This window comes from Euleptes europaea, chromosome 18 (assembly GCF_029931775.1).
Source record: "Euleptes europaea isolate rEulEur1 chromosome 18, rEulEur1.hap1, whole genome shotgun sequence".
Classification (NCBI taxonomy): Eukaryota; Metazoa; Chordata; class Lepidosauria; order Squamata; family Sphaerodactylidae; genus Euleptes; species Euleptes europaea.
The window spans coordinates 32,466,836-32,483,931 of record NC_079329.1 but is presented as its reverse complement, the minus strand read 5'-3'; the positions used below and the strand labels follow the sequence as shown (position 1 = coordinate 32,483,931).

General features: G+C 40.7%; 1 protein-coding gene across 1 annotated transcript; it reads right to left on the bottom strand.

Moving 5' to 3' along the window:
- Nucleotides 1–2,995: 2,995 nt before the first annotated feature.
- Nucleotides 2,996–16,456, bottom strand: LOC130490862 (vomeronasal type-2 receptor 26-like). Its single transcript, XM_056864665.1, has 6 exons — nucleotides 16,380–16,456; nucleotides 15,238–15,529; nucleotides 13,157–13,993; nucleotides 11,911–12,138; nucleotides 9,449–9,575; nucleotides 2,996–3,894 (listed from the first exon to the last, which is right to left on the bottom strand). Exons 1-6 carry the CDS (start codon nucleotides 16,454–16,456, stop codon nucleotides 2,996–2,998), a joined length of 2,460 nt encoding a protein of 819 aa, XP_056720643.1.
- Nucleotides 16,457–17,096: the final 640 nt, after the last annotated feature.

The following is a 17,096-nucleotide window of genomic DNA, read 5'->3' as shown; positions in this document are numbered from 1 at the left end:
GGCTCCAATTATTTGGTCCCCAAACCGATAATAGTCATAAGTCACCTGGGAAGGGTCTGACATAGTACACAAGTTACTAGCTGTGTCGCTTAGAGTTGAAAGTAACTGCAGCTCGACAATTAAGAGCAACTGGAATACCATTCCCATCTCCAGTTAATCTGAATGCAGCATGTCCAGTTGTTATCATCAGCTTCAACCCAGTTACCAATTTTCAATGCCTTCCCAAAATAAGAAGTAACTGGCAAAGATTGCATTGGTACACTCTGGTCTATTCCCAGTCCATCACCAAAGAATTGAGTGGAAGAGGGATATTTTATATAAAAATTTCAGACCTGAGTTGTTGATTGTGTAAGTGGCCCTGGAATATGCCTACTGGATCTGGCACCACACAGAATGCGCACTTAGTAATTTGGATAATTACAGTATTTAAGTTAACTGTCCAGATCATTGTGCTGCATGGGGCCTCCTTTGTAGCAGAAAGCCAGAAAAAAAAACATGTTTGTTAGTTTTTTGTATATGTCTAATTCAGAAGTCCCCAACTGTTTTGAGCATGTGGGCACCTTGGGAATTCTGAAGGAGGATGGGGGGGTGCAACCTTCTCTGCTCAGTTTCAAGGCAAGTGAGAAGTAGAGGTGTTTGCTTTCCAAAGGTCTTCCTCTACAGAGTCTTCCTTGGTGGTCCCTCCTCCAAGGATCAACCCTGCTTAGTTTAAAAGATCTGATGAGATCAGGGTATTCCATGCCAGTCCACATCCCCATCATGTGGAATACTTCCTTTTTAAAAAAATGAAAGTTGGACCCAGATTAATGCACTCTTCTTCACTATGTGAGCATGCTCGAGAAAGAAAAATAAAATAAAATAAAATGAATGTCTTACACACCGGTTCTCCAATCAACATCCTCTGGGGCTGATCCTTGAAAGAGAAAGTCTTGTGTATTAAGAAGTCTTGGGAGGCAATCCCACCAATGATAAGATTATCTAGCTGATAGAATTTATGAAGAATGGGAAGTGATGAAGCTACAGCACTGGGCAGCCCATTCCTAAAGGGGGGGTAGTTCTGCCTCCTCCGTGGCAAATATCTCAGTCTTCCTGGACTAATTAACCTGGAATATGCTCATGACTTCTTACCTTCCTTACATTATTTAAGTATCTTGAGGAAAAACTATTCTCTATCTTTGTAAAACTATACCTCTTTAATGCACACCATTTTAGTCTACGTTTATTAGGTATGTGAAAGGATTGCACAACACCCAGTACCAAAACTGTTCAGAACTTTATTGGAACATAGGCAAGGCTTGGTCTGGACCCTGAAAGATCATAATCACCCATAGCCAGCAACCAATATAACAAGTGAAAAGTGAAGTTAAGTAAAGGCATTTTCCTTAAGAGAGTCTGTTAAAATAAAAATACAATGCACAAGAATGTTAGCAAATTCACTGCTCCTTACAATATAACAGTATGTACCTGTTACATTAGCATACAGATATTGTTCTCCCATGTTTCATGGTGTTGTCTCAGATTATGGCCCTGTAGACATTTACTTACTTCTCTTGGAATCGCCTGACATACACAGAGCATTTATGCTTGCCAGGCTTAATATTCTTCCATCAGCCATTTTATATGGTAGATTTAAGAGAATTCTCTTTAGTGATAGGTGTTGTCCATGTATGGTTAGGGTACCTAAACATTTAATTCAGGTATTATTGCACTCTAAGTTTTACCTGAGACTGTGGAATGTTCTTTTTCTACCTCTGTTGTCTAACACAGCAGTTAGTGGTGCTTCTTTTAGCGGATAGAAATCCTTTTATTACTCAACAAGTAGCCAGAAACTTACTAGGTGCATCAAGGATATGTAAACAGTTTGTGCATGTCCCTAGATAATGCTACTGCTAATTTTATTTTAACGTTTTATAGCCTGTTTGGTTTTTGAAATCCTGTTTTATAACTACGGTGTGATAAATGCCTAATAAAAGTGATGATGATGGCGTACCAATTATTTGAGGGTTTGAAATTGTTTCTTCTGGAAGAAAGTTTGTAGTTGGTATCAGACAGATCCTGCTCCACAACCAGTGTTCACAACAAGCCATATTTATTTAGTTATTTTTCATATTTGTAGTCTGCCCTCCCCAGCAAGCTGCCTCAGGGCGGATGACATCATTTTATCCCTCCTTCATGGCTAGTGGGCGTCAACACTGGACTTACGTCTGTCCTCATGTACAGGTGTAATACAATTCTTTTCTAGAAATAGTTGGAGTGAATGAAATGAAGCCTTGTAAAGCCTACCAAGATGGTCAAAATTTATCCTTTTGGGCCAAAGTTACAGCTCTTTGTTTGCAAGAGATAGGATTGAGTCCAGCAACAACTTAGAGACCAACAAAATTTTGGGGAGTATAAGCTTTCCAGAGACTGGAGCTATGTTGAGCTACAGACAGACAAAGGTATCTGACAAAGTGGAACTTTGACTCTCAAAAGCTTGTAGCTCAAAAATGATATCTAAGATGCTTCTGGACTCGAATCTAGCTCTTCTACTGCATGTAAACATGGCTACCCTTCCTAATGTTGTTTCCAAGAAATTCCCTCAAAAGTATCTTCTACCTTCAGTATTTAAATAGCTGCTTCCTAGACTTTTTTCAATTTCAGTCGATCTTCTGAGATATAATCCATAAACCAGTAATAATACAAGACAAAGTACAGTTGAAGAAAGTGAGTGTTGTGTGAGTAGAGAGAAACAAACTGGTAACGAGGATGTGGATCTCCAAACACCAGAAGATTCTTCTGGTATAAGAAGCTGATACTAAAATGTGTTGATGTGAGTTTGTCTAGTGACTTCAAATCCACTGCTTGCTTGCTTGCTTGTTTGTTTTTTAGGTGGAACAAATTAGCCTGACTACTCTTTTGGCATTTATTTCAAAAAACATTTTCTGAAATAAGCTCATAGTTCAACATCCTATTTTGGGGAATGAATAATAATAAACAGGCAAAAACATGGAAAAGGCTACTTATTTCTCTTCATAAGTTGGCCCTTGCTGTTCAAGGCAGGCTTCGCAATGATTATATAGCATTTGGGGGAAAAAATAAAAGCTATTAACCCAACACCAGAGGCCAAAATGGCAAAGATCTCCACGGCCACCATATATTTCCCCTTTGTACTCAGATAAGACGGAACAAAGGAAAACCAAACACTGCAAAAGACCAGCATGCTGAAAGTGATGAACTTGGCTTCGTTGAAAGAATCTGGCAACTTCCTCGCTAGGAAAGCCACAGTGAAGCTGACCATAGCCAGAAATCCCAGGTATCCCAGAACACTATAAAACATAAGTACCGACCCTTCGTTGCATTCTATTATGATTTCTGCAGAGAGAGAACGCATGTCAAGATCTGGGAATGGAGGAGTAGTACACACCCACAGGACACAAATTATGGCCTGAATGAGGGAGCAACAAAGAATAGAGTTTGTGAGTCTTTTCCCTGTCCATTTCCTCAACCTGCTCCCCGGATTGGTGGCCAGGAAAGCCAGGACCACAGTGACTGTTTTTGCCAACACGCAAGAAATGGCCACTGAGAAGGTGATGCCAAAAGCAATTTGTCGTAAGCAGCAGGTCACTGGCTGAGGCCTGCCAATGAAGAGCAGGGAGCAAAGAAAGCAGAGCAGAAGGGAAATTAGTAGAGAATAACTAAGCTCCCGATTGTTGGCTTTGACAATGGGAGTGTCCTGGTTCTTTATGAAAATTCCCAGCACCAAAGACGTCATCAGAGAACAAGACAGTGCCAAGAACACCAAAGTGATCCCTAAAGGTTCTGAGAAAGAGAGGAAGTTTAGAGCTTTTGGAAGGCATTGATCTCTCTTCATATTGGGATACTGATCTTCTGGGCATTTGAAACAGTCATCCATATCTGAAAGAGAGAACATATGACTTTTAAAGATGTCAATCATGCAATTGTTTTTCATGCTCTCAGATAAGGTTTCCAACCTCCAGGTACTAGCTGAAGATGTCCTGCTATTCCAACTTATCTCCAGCCAATAGAGACCAGTTCACCTGGAGAAAATGGTAACTTTGGCAATTGGACTCTATGGCATTCAAGTCCCTCCCCTCCCCAAACCCTATCCTGCTCAGGCTTTGCCTCAAAAACCTCCCACCGGTGGCAAAATGGGACCTGGCAACCCTACTTCCAGATAGCCAAATGAAGAAACAGTATTCCAGTTTATTTATTTACATTGTTTACACCCCTCCTTTCTGTCCAATGATGACCCAAAGGGCCCCAGATTGTTCTCCCCCCCCTCCATTTTATCCTCACAAAAACCCTGTGAGGTATATTAGGATGAGTGTATGTCCCAAGGTCATCCAGTGAGTTTCCATGGCAGAGTGGTGATTCGAATCTGCATCTACCAGATTGTAGTCCCATGTTTTAATCACCACACTAAACTAGTTGATTACTTCTCCTAGAGAACCAGATGAAGACCCCATTTGTACATGAACTATCATCTTTTCTAAGCTATTTCAATTAAACTTCCCCTAATTCTATTTATGTACACTTCAAGTTGAGACTTAGTAAAGTATCCTTGCAATTAAAAGCAGAGTTTCACTCTTCTCGTTTCCTTTCATTGACTTCTTAGGTTGTAACTCTGTTTAGGATAGGACTATACATTTTCTGCTGCCCACCATTTTAGTGTAACTCCACCCCAGCATGATAGATGAGTCTATGAATATAGCTTCTCTTTGCTCTTAATTCATCACTTATACTAATGGCTTTCCAAAATAGCTTTTTCATTAGGAGCAACTTTATAAACAATGCAGTGTAATCAATGGGCCTATCGATGCCTAAATGGTGGTCCTTCCACCAAGACCCCCTCCTTCATTACCTTGAAGACTCATAGAGTTCACCATTGTTCATTTTCTTTATCTTTCTGTTCAACTTATATTGACCCTGATGTGTTGTAAAGCCAAATTCAATTAATACCACCGAATTGCAGAGTTGTCATAACGGTTCCCTTCTATAGCTAGGGTTGCCAGACACCAGGTAATGGCTGGCAGTTGCCCACCAATTAAGAGGGCTGTCCACCTCTCCTCAGCTGGTTGGTGGGCAGAAGCAGGCCAGCTGAAGGGGAGGGGTGATTAACCTTTACTTTACCTTTTATCCCTTAGAAGCTCCTTGATCCATTGATCTTGAGCAGCATATATCTAGTGTTTGAGGGATATAAGGACTGAAACAAATCTTGCCACTGACAATGTAGCCTTGGGATCCCTATCGCTTAGTAGAAAAGGCATTATGTCAGACACAGAGGCATTAGAGTTGTATGTTAAAAGGGGGGAGATATAATGTGATCGAAGTTGCTCGTAAAAGCGGCATTCTAAAAGGGCATGAGGTAGGGAATTGATAGAGCCAGAAGAGCAAGGACAGGTCCTGTCTGGATATGGGGGGGGGGGTGATTAACGTCACTTTCTTAATCGTCCCTACCCTTCAGCTGGCCTTCTTCTGCCTACCAGCCAGCTGAGGAGCGGAGGTACTTGGAAGTGACGGCGATGTTCTAGCACATTCCTCCAAAAATATATATATGGAAACCATTTATTCTTTTTTTGGGGGGAGAGGAATGTGCTAGAGCATCCCCATCACTTCTGGGTTGACCTTGGAAGTGACTTTAATCACCGCCCCTTCAGCTGGCCTGCTCCTTTATTCCAGAAGTGATGTTATTGTGTTGATCACCTCCCCAGCCCAACAACAACAAAGCTCCCGCTGGTGGCAAGGGGGGACCTGGCAACCCTATCTCTAGTCTAAGTTAAAAAAGAAAATCTGTAGATATAGCTCCATTGGCCACCATGTGGGCAGTTTGTATGTACACAAGGCATAGTTCTCTTTAAAATGCTCTATTATGCCTGTTCATCATCATCATCATCTTAGACCTTTAATGGCATAACAATTATTACAAAAGAATGGGATCATAAAACATAATAACAATAATTTAAAAGTAGATAAAATAAGGAACAATATGATCAAAGATCAGGACTTCCAAGATTTTGCACTCTCAGCACATCTGCTAAAAAATTGGCAACATCCTCAGTAATCTCAGTAATTCAATAATCAGTAATTATTGAATGGAATCATTCAATAAAAATTGACATTTTATTTTATTAGACGAGATTATAACCAGGTTTTTAACCATTTCCCACGGGATGTTTCATATAAAGAACAATCAAACATTTTATGTTCAATTGTATCTAGGGAGTTGGGACCACAAGGACAAATCCAATCCTGTTTTGGAATTTGATGGTACCTTCCACGAAGCATCCTTGATGGAAAAGCATTAACTCTAGCAAGAGAGACTACTCTACGAAGGATAGGGATATCCAGATTATAAAAATAATGGGGAGTACTGCCAAAATTATTCTTAAGACCCAACATTGCAGAAGAGCAAACATAAGGTTGGATTGGATGCATTTTTTGAATCTCCACATCTAAGAAACATTATTTAATAACTTTAAAAATGTGGGCTTCAGTAGTTAGAACCAAATCCTCCAAACAAACACCAATGGATCTTATTTTGGTTAAAATTGTATGGTCCCAGGAGATATGGTGAATTTCTTTTAACAAAAGTGGTAAGAGGGAGCCATGCTCAGTTCTAAAGTACAATTTGAGCCAATATCGAACAGTTAATAACCAAGCCTTGGTTTCAATCAAATTTTGGCCTAGTTCAGAGCAGTTTGCATGGCAAGAAGCACAATTAGGGAAACCCAAGATTTGTCTAAAAAAATTTGCTTGTACAGATTCTAATTCACGATAAAAAGCATTGATTCAAATAGGAATACCATACAAAGTCTGAGATAAAATTTTTGAGTTGAATACTTTGACTGCAGCGGGAACAAATTGAATGCCCTCAGAAAAAAAGAAAGACTTTAATTGATTTGAAGAAATTCTCCCTAATTTGGCAGTCCTATTTCTATGTATTGCCCATTTGAGATTAAAGGTAAAAGCCAGATATTTATAACTCTTTACCTGTTGAATTTTGACCTTACCAATATGCCAACTAGAGGGCGACCAATTCTTTGAGAAAACTAAGACATTGGTCTTAGAATAATTAATTTTAAGGAGGTTTAGATGGCAATATTTCTCAAAGGCCCCTAGATAACGTTGGAGTCCAATTTTAGAAAAAGATAAAATTGCGGTGTCATCGGCATATAGAAGGATAGGCGCTGCTTTGCCTCCTAATTTTGGTGGGTGACCATTGATAGGTTCCAAAACACAAGCCAAATCTGAGAGATATAAATTAAAGAGAAGGGGGGCAAGGATACATCCTTGCTTCACTCCTTTATTAGATGGAATTTTCCCAGTAAGTCCGCCATTTGAGGAATACTTTACTTGGCTTGTTGTGGATGTGTGTAATTTTTTTAAAAGGAATAAAAGACGTTGATCAATTCCCAATTTAATCAGCTTAGTCCAAAGTTTATCTCTAGTAATTGACTCAAAGGCGCTTTTTAAATCAATAAAGGCGACAAAAAGTTTCTTCTTGCCTAGTTTCATACATTTTTCTGCAAGTGAAGCAAGGATCAAACAATGATCCAGAGTTGATTTATTTTTGGAGAAGCCGATTTGCTCTGGGCCAACAATAGAATTACCCTTTACCCATCTAAGAAGACACTGTTCTAAATGTGTCATGAGTCAGCCTGCAGAGACCTCCTCTGACGAAGGGGAAATAGAAGCTAGGACAGAGGGACATCCTCAGGCAGAAGTCCCACAGGAACAACCACAGGGCCTACAGCCTGCCAGAATAGAGGATCAGCCAAAGTCAGGAGATGACTGCAGTCACCATGCCTGCAGCCTGCCAGCTCAAGGTCTCCAGTTGGACCTGACACCTTGCAACTTGCAGTGTCTCCAGAGCAGAGAAGAAAACAGGTCAGTCTGGCAATGCAGCAGAGACGGCAGAGTGCTAGACTGAAGGCTTTACAGAGGAACCTCCTCAGTAGCAGTGATGAGGAAGAGCAGGGCTGAAGCACCACCTGTGAACTCAGCCTCATCAGCATCAGCTGGCTCTGCTACAGCAGCAGGGGAAGAGATTTAAGCCATCAGTTAGGCTTGGCTATTGTGCAAGCAACTTGTCACCAACCTCCTTGTGTACCGGCCTTGTTTCCCTGCTATCCTTTGGATTCCTGGTATCCTGACTTCTTACTGGCTTTGACTAATGCCTTGGACTTCTTGGTTGGCTGAGAAAAAGCCGATTGAAGTTGAACCCAGCAAAGGTGAATGCCCTGTGGCTAGGTTGGGGTGGTTTGGGATCAGGGTGCCAGCTCCCAGTTCTTGATGGTGTGCAACTAACATTTGCACCTACCGTCAAGAGTCTGGGGGTGATCCTGGATGCCTCCTTATCTATGGAGGTCCAGGTTACAGCCATGATTAAGGTTGCTTTTCTCCATCTGTGCCCTATCCTTTTTCCAGCTGGTGCCCTATCTCTATCTAGCCATGGTGATCCATGCAATGGTCACCTCTAGGCTAGTCTACTGTAACTCGCTCTACATAGGGCTGCCCTTGCAACTGACCCAGTGTCTCCAGCTGGTACAGAATGCAGCAGCGAGACTCCTTACAGGGGTCTTGCCTGAGAGCATATACAACCAGTGCTCTGCCAACTACACTGGCTCCAGTTAGAGTATAGGATCAGGTTAAAGGTACTGGTTTTGACCTTAAAAGCCTTACACGGAATTTGAGGGCAATCTGGCTGCGACATCTGTCACCCCATTGATTGCCAGGGTTGATTTGGCCTTACACGGCCTGGGACCTTTGTATCTTCAGGTTCACCTCTCCTGGTATTCCCCCTGAAGATCTTTATGGTCATCTGATCATAATCTACTGGTGGTCCCTGGCCCTAAGAGTGTGCGGCTGTCCTCGATGAAAGCCAGGGTCCCTGGCTCCGGCCAGGTGGAATGCTCTGTCTGGTGACCTAAAGAGTTCCGCAGGGCCTGCAAGACAGAGCTATTTTGCCAGGCCTATAGTTGAGGGCAGCCACGGGTATCATCTTTGCTGGCCGGCCTACCTTTACCCCCTCCTTTTTATGTTACGTTGTATGTCAACTTGAGAGGTCAACCTGCCGCTTGTCTCGGGCAATATAATTTGGCACCATCTTGAGTTTCGAGACTAGAGTTCTGCATTTGAGGGTTATTTTATCATGCCAATAAAGGTGTCTGAAACTGAACTTGAGGGTTATTTTAATAGGGATTTTACTGTTTTAAAACATACAATTTATTCTTAATTTTATTGTTTACTATTATCAATGTATTTTAAATGATATTACCTGCCCTGAGCCTGGCCTCAGCCGGGGAGAACCGGCTATAAGTCGCAAAATAAATAAATAAAGTGGGCTTTTGGAATCCCAAGTACTTTTGAAGAACTCAAGTGGTAGTAAAGCAAGAATGATGAAAAATGTCACACAATATTTTGTGAGAGGTTGCTTGATGTCTCCTACCCTTCTGGTCAGAAATCTTCCCTTCTGGACATGGAACACAATTGTAGCAACAGAATTGCTCCCCCTCTTTCTTCTGTTTGTAGTAGCCTGGGTGGCAGTTGTCATTACACACAGCAAGGGGCATCACCTAGTCATAAAATTAGGAGAAAATGCATTACTCCTTGATGAAAAGTTTACAAGTATTGCTTCTCTTCAGGGCCAGGAGAAGATTTGGTTTTTTTACTCTACATTTCTATACTTTTAATGAGCCTCAAACCAGCTAACAATTGCCTTCCCTTCCTCTACCCAAAATAGACACCTTGTGATGTAGGTGGGACAGAGAGTTCAGAGAGAACTATGACTAGCCCAAGATAGAATTGTCAAGCATATAGAAGGTCAAGCCCTGCTGAAGAAAAACCTAACATGGTTTCTGTAAAGGAATGTCCTGTCTCACTAACCTTGTAGAGTTTTTTTTTGAAAGTGTATGTGTCAATAAGCATGTGGACAGGAATGAGCCTGTGGACATTGTGTATTTGGATTTCCAAAAGGCTTTTGACAAAGTCCCCCACCAAAGACTGCTAAGCAAACTTCATAGTCACGGGATAAGAGGACAAGTACTCTTATGCATTGAGAGCTGGCTGAAAAATAGGAAGCAGAGAGTAGGAATCAATGGTCAGTTTTCCCAATTCAGGGATGTGAACAGTGGGGTCCCTCAGGGATCTGTGTTGGGACCGGTGATTTTCAAACTGTTCATCAATGCCATGGAGTTGGGGGTGAACACTGAGGTGGCCAGGTTTGCAGGTGACACCAAATTATTTAGGCTGGTTAAAACAAAATTGAAGAGCTCCAAAAGGATCTCTACAAACTGGACAAGTGGGCATTAAAATGGCAAATAAGATTTAATGTGAGCAAGTGTAAAGTGGTGCATATTGAGGCAAAAAATCCCAACTTCACACATACACTGATGGAAGCTGTGCTGACAGCGACAGACCAAGAAAGGATCTTGAGGTGGTAGTGGATCGCTCAATGAAGATGTAACCCAGTGTGTGACTGCTGTGAAAAAGGCAAATTCCATGCTGGCCAAATTAGACGAGGAATAGAGAATAAAACTGCTGCCCTTGTACAAATCTATGGTGAGACCACACTTGGAATACTGTGTACAGTTCTGGTCACCACACCTACAAAAGGATTTCGCGGAGCTTGAGAAAGTGCAGAAAGGAGCAAGCAAAATAATCAGGGGGCTAGAGCTACTGCCCTATGAGGAGCAGCTGAAACGCTTAGGGCTGTTAAGCTTGGAAAGAAGGTATTAAAGGGGAGACATGATAGAGGTCTATAAAATGATGTATGATATGGAGACGGTGGACTGGGAAAAGCTTTTCTCCCTCTCTCATAATACTGGATCGTAGGGTCATCTGCTGAAGCTGGAGGGTGGAGATTCAAAACAGATAAAAGGAAGTATTTCTTCACACAACACATAGTTAAATTGTGGAACACCCTGCCCAGAATGTGGTGATGGTTGCCAACATGGAAGGTTTTAAGAGGGGAGTGGACATATTCATGAAGGAGAGGGGTATTCATGGATACTAGTTGGTAGTGCTGCTGCAGTTGCCTTGTTTGTGGGTTTCCTAGAGGTTCCTGGTTGGCTACTGTGTGAAGAGACTGCTTGACTTGATGGGCCTTGGTCTTATCCAGCAGGGCTTTCCTTATGTTCTTATGATCTCCGGGGGACAGAGATCAGTTCCCCTGGAGAAAATGGCCACTTTGGCAATTGAACTCTCTGGCAATGAAGTCCCTCCCATATTGCGTTCTTAAGGTCACCCAACAGGATTCGTGTGGAGGAGTGGGGAAACAGCTCCGGTTCAGCAGATTAGAGTCTGCCGCTCTTAACCACTACATCACACTTGAGTTGAAGGTCAGAGAAGTACAATGGAACTTTAAACAAATAATTTTCAGGTTTTTAAAAAATCATGCATTGTTATATATATAATAATTCCATTTCCTATTTTTATTAATTTACATTGATGCCAATGGTAAATAGATCTTGAGTGTGAAGGTTTTTTTGTTTGTTTGTTTTCTAACCTTTTGGAGCTGAACTCTCACTGATGGGAAATGTCCTCTGAAAATTCAAGCAGCTAGGAGAAAGTTTATCAAATATTACTTTGTAACATGCAGAGCTATCATGGTATGACATGAATTGAAACATGAGGAAAATTTATCTCCTGTCCTGGGATGTTCAAGTGAGAGGTTTATAGGGAGATCTATTTTAAACATAGGAAAAGTAGAGCACACTGATGAGGAGAGACAAACAGCATGCTGTGGAGTTGTGGATGCCGGACGTCTCTCCTCTGTTTCTATGCATTGTACTGCCATGCCTCCATTTTATTCTCCCTTTCCTTTTTGTATTGCTTCGAGTAAAACACACGGTAAAGAGCCAGATAATGACCATTTACATTTCTATTTGACAACCGATATCTCAATCTCACCTGATTAAAGGTGTAGTGCCAGGTGATGGCCTCCACGTTAACACTCAACTCGTTGCCTGGTAAAGCCTGTGGATCCATCCTGCCTACTTTCACTCTGAAAAAGGACTGATTGGGGAAAGTAACCCAGTTGACAATATCCAATCCAGCTACTAGTTCACCATTTTGATCAAAAGACACCAGATCCGCAGCACTGTTGTTAAATGAGATACTTCTCAGGAAAGGATGGATCTAAAGAGAAAGAGGAAAACGTTAATTTCGCTAAATGATAAAAGTAAGCGCTGTCGTTTTCATTCTCCTCTCTATATTTAGAAGTAAGAATAAACATAATTCTATCCTTACCTTTCAAACTAAAAAATACACATATTGCATTTGGGTTATATATCTCCCCCTAGCAAAATTCCAGTTATTAGAAACAACTAACACACTGTATTGAGCCGAAGGTATTTGAATACTAACATAAACTTTTAAAGAAACATCTGAACAATTTTAAAGATTTTTAAAGAAACATCTGAACAAATCTAAAATAGCTCATGTTAATAACTTCTTGTACCATGAGGTATATTTTCTACTCTAAGAAAATAGCTCTCTGTGGTGAGGTAAATATTTATCAGGAAGAGTCACTGGTTTGTCCTGAAGTACTGTATCTCTCAAGTCACTAGACCCCAACAAGGAGTTCATCTCTCTCCAGCTTTTGTCCCAAACAATCCCCTTTCTCCTGTCTCCCTGCTGCCATCACATGCCACTAGTCCAATTGCAGATATAATTGCAGTCTGATGGCCTGAGATCAGAGTCACTCTATAAGATTTGAATCTCCTCGTCATCTTGGTTTGCCAATACTGGCTTGGGATGTTCCTGGAGCTTTGAAGATGATCCCTGGGGTGGTCAGGATTTGGGGAGGGAGCTCACTGGAAATGAATTATATACAGTCAACCCTCCAAAGTAGTCATTTTCACCAGAGGAACTGAGCTCTGTAGTCTGGAGATCAGTTGTAATTCCAATCAATTAATACACAAGGGGAAAAATGAATACTTGGGACTACAAAACTATTATAGCCTGATCATAGAAAAAACATATGTCATATGCTTAAACACAAAACTTAATTCCCCTTTCGGAACATCAGTTTTCACAGACTTGAATGTATTGATGAACTGAATATTATTGTACATTAACCCAATAGCCATGTCAAGAAAACTGCATGGGATGTTAAAAAAAATACCTGCCAGTGTTGAGGGTTTGGAAGACTCACTCTTCCTCTGTTTGCCTTTCCTCCCAATTTTTCCCGGTACACATAAATCTTATGTAAGGCATGTGCTATGGCATAAACTGCATTGTAGATACTGTAGCTGAGGCCTGTCATACTTGTTTCAAAGAAAGCTCCAGAGAGGCTCTCCAGTTTCTCTTCCCCTGTACAGATATCACTGTTCTCTAGAGTCTCAATGGAATTATCAAACACACAGTTGAATGCCTGTTCCCAGAAGATTTTGAGAAAGCCGTCTCCATTTGGTGAATTAGGTTGCAGGAACTGAAGGAATTTAGGGAATTCCAGGATTTCATTTGAGTGTATGGCAAAAGATAAGGCCCCATGGAAGACGTTGATATCAAAACCTCTATAAAGTGACAGTGAAGAGAATTCCCAGTGGGCTGTCATAATCCACACCTTAGCTACAGATGTTTCCGGAATCCCTGATAACAACGAATTCATGTATAGCAACAATTTAAAAAATGAAATTGTTTTACGGTCTGCATTTACAATAAATGCTTTGACTGTGGAGTTTATTATAGAACTGTACAAAGGTTTCCAGATTGTCGATATTTCCATCATGCTTACAACAGAAGTTACATCTGGTATTTTGATAACATGGGCTATACAGATGTTTTTCTTGGAAAGCATAGGTACCAAGGTCTGCAGAAACCTATCTCCGAGATCATAGTCTCCCGCCATGATCCCAACCCACGTCCACTGGAACTGCAAAAGGAGCTGGACCATCCCTGTGTACTGCACTTCTTCGTTGGGGACCATCCGGTAGAAGGAAGAGAACTGGGTTTTAACATTCGTTACCAGAGTGAATACACAGTAAGCAATCTAAACAAAATAGAATACATTGTCACAACACATCGGAGACATTATGCTGTACTGGAATTCTCACTTCCCAAAAGCTGGTGGGAAAATCCAATGTAAACAAGGATATTTTTACTATCAAAAGTATTTGAAAGAATGTGGTGAAAAAATGGGCTTGTATCAGTGGCATTCCTTCCCAAACAATTGAACTTGTAAACCAGAGGTCTCCAACATGGTACCCATGGATGCCATGGAGCCCACTGACACCACTCCTGATGCCTGCCAAGTGGTTTAGGAAAGTGGGTTAAGCCAGATGGAGTTTTTGCCCAGCAAGGCTTCTGATTGACCCTTGGGGATCTGATTGGCTGTGCAACTCTAGAAAGACATTGCCTACCGGCTGCCACCACATCACAAGGATCCTCACTGCATGATGTGTGCAAGCAAGAAAATATTTTTAAGCAACATGTTCATTTGAAAAGGAGAGCTTCTGCCTGAAATATTGTAAAGTTAAAAATAAATAATAAATAAATAATAAAATGACCCTGTCACATATAAACAATATGATTGGGGTGTAAACATACTCTGAAGCAAGGATATTTGCTGGAGAAATGAGCAAGATTTGGCACCTCCATCACTCATATTACATGTTCAGACTTTTTATTGTTTGCTCTTCTCAGAACAGAAATGAAGGCCAGAGGACATAGTCAAATTCTCGTTATTAAAGTGGGGGACCTGAAAGGGCTGGTGCCCTCTCTTGGCAGTCAACACTAGTTTGAAAAGTTTCACATGGACCCTTCACCTGGGCTAGTTGTGTGGATTGCAAAACACCACTGTGCCTAACTCCAGCAAGTCCTATTCCATAAATGGACATAAAAGGAGCAGGACATTTTCCAGGACTGACTTGTCTATGTAGTCCAACTTCACTCTCCTTTACAGAAACCAAGACTTGGAAAGCTCAACACTATGACTGTGGTTTTATAGCAACCACCAAGATAACCAGTGGGAGCTCACAGAACATTCTTTTCATTACACTACAGGTTTTTAAATTAATTGGCGACTTTTAATCCTGCTTTTTGCTTTTTTGATTTCTGATTTTTCTGCAATCCTTGGACTTCAGATTTGTAAAGAAAGCACCTGCCCCCCCTCCCCACAACTGGTCCCTGGCTCCATTCTTTGGATTTCTTGATCCACAGTCAATAGCACAATTCGGAATACACTATAATGATATAAGACTTGAAATGCTGCCTGGGCTATGCCAGTCTTTTTACCTGAGGTATCTTGTAGATTCCTAAGATACTAGCCATTTGAAGGGATATTTCATAGGTAAGACCACCAATGACAGCAATCAGATTCTTTGACTTGTCACATTTGAAATTGGAGACAATCCTATTTTGACAGGATAGAAGTTTCAGGGTATTCAGAGAAGTCATCCTTATATTCGTGTAACTGTCATACACGTGGAAGCCGAGACTGACATTTGGTAGGATGTTGGGGTTCTCATTTATCTCCTTCACAGCAAATATCAAAGACAGAACATGTCTGTAGAACTTTGGTACAGTACTAAAGGAAGAATCATATTATGTATGACACACACATTCAGCACTCATGATACATTTTAAGAGCATTCCCGCTGTGCTCATGACTACACATATATTAGGATATAAGTTTACAGTTCTTCAAACTTATATGTATATGAAAGAGTTCTTTAAAAATCTTTTTAAAAGTCTACAGTTCCTTGTAGACTTTTGATCATCTTAATATATAGGTTGTTGTACTTCTTATTTGTTGTTTCCAACATTCTCTCAGAAGATATGATGTTTCTTTAGAGCATTCTGCAAATTTTCAAGTAAAACTGAGCTCTGAGTAGAAAAATGAGTTCAGGGAAGGGGACCAGTAGGAACAGTGTCTCATATATTCAACTTGCATTCGGGTGTCAGTCTCCAGGCAGCTGGCCTTGAAGGTTCTCCATCCTTCATCTCTGGATGGAGATTTACTTTACCTTAAAAATAAATAAATCATTGTATATGCTCCAAGATTTGACTAAGGATATAAACAAAATAAAGTGTTGTAGTAAAACAGGGGGGTTGTACTCTAATGTTTTATTGGGGGGTAGTCTGATGTTTTATTGAATCTAACACAAGATGCATAAGTTGGTACACCACTGGAGCATCATAATGGGTGAGGCAGAAAGTGCTCATAACAGGAGATAATGAGGTATGATTGAAAGAATTTGTGGAAGACACAATGGACAACAGGAGTAAGAAAAGCCCAATTTAGAAAGGGCATGAACAATTTTTAATAAGACTAATAATAGTCATTACATCCTGAAATAAGACTTGTATAAGCTATGTTAAAGGCTATGGCTTGACATTGTTTATATTATTAAAGAAAAAAGAAAGTTTTATCTTACATATCTCCTTCAAGTTTCATTTTGGGATAATGCCTGAAAGATATTTCATTAAATAGGCCACCAAGAAATGAACCCATGGCTCCAATGATTTGGTCCCCAAATTGATAATAGCCATAAGTCACCTGGGCAGGGTCTGTCATGGTACACAAGACACGAGGTGTGTGGCTTATACTTGCAAGTAACTGCAGCTTGAAAATGAAGAGCATATGGAATATCTTTGTCATCTCTGGTGAATCTGAATGCAGCATGTCCAGTTGTTATCATCCAGCTTCAACCCAGTTACCAACTGATCATATTCAATGACTTTCCAATATTTTAATAAGGAATAATTGGCAAAGATTACACGGTTACACTCAGATCTATTCCCAGTCCATCACCAAAGAATTGAGTGGAAGAGGGATATTTTATATACAATTTCAAACCTTTGTTGATTGTGGAAGTGACTGTGGAATATGCCTACCGGATCTGGCACCACACTGAATGGGCATTTAGTAATTTGGAATAATTACAGTATTTAAGTCAATGGTCCAGATCATTGTGTTGCATGGGGCCTCATTTGTAGCAGAAAGCCAGAAGAAAACATGTTTGTTAGTTCTTTGCATATGTCTTATTCAGGAGTTCCCAACCTTTTGAACGTGTGGGCACCTTGGTTATTCTGAAAAATGGCTCCAGCCAGTTTCTAGAAACAGTTAGTGGGTGCCAGAAAAGGAGTTGGCA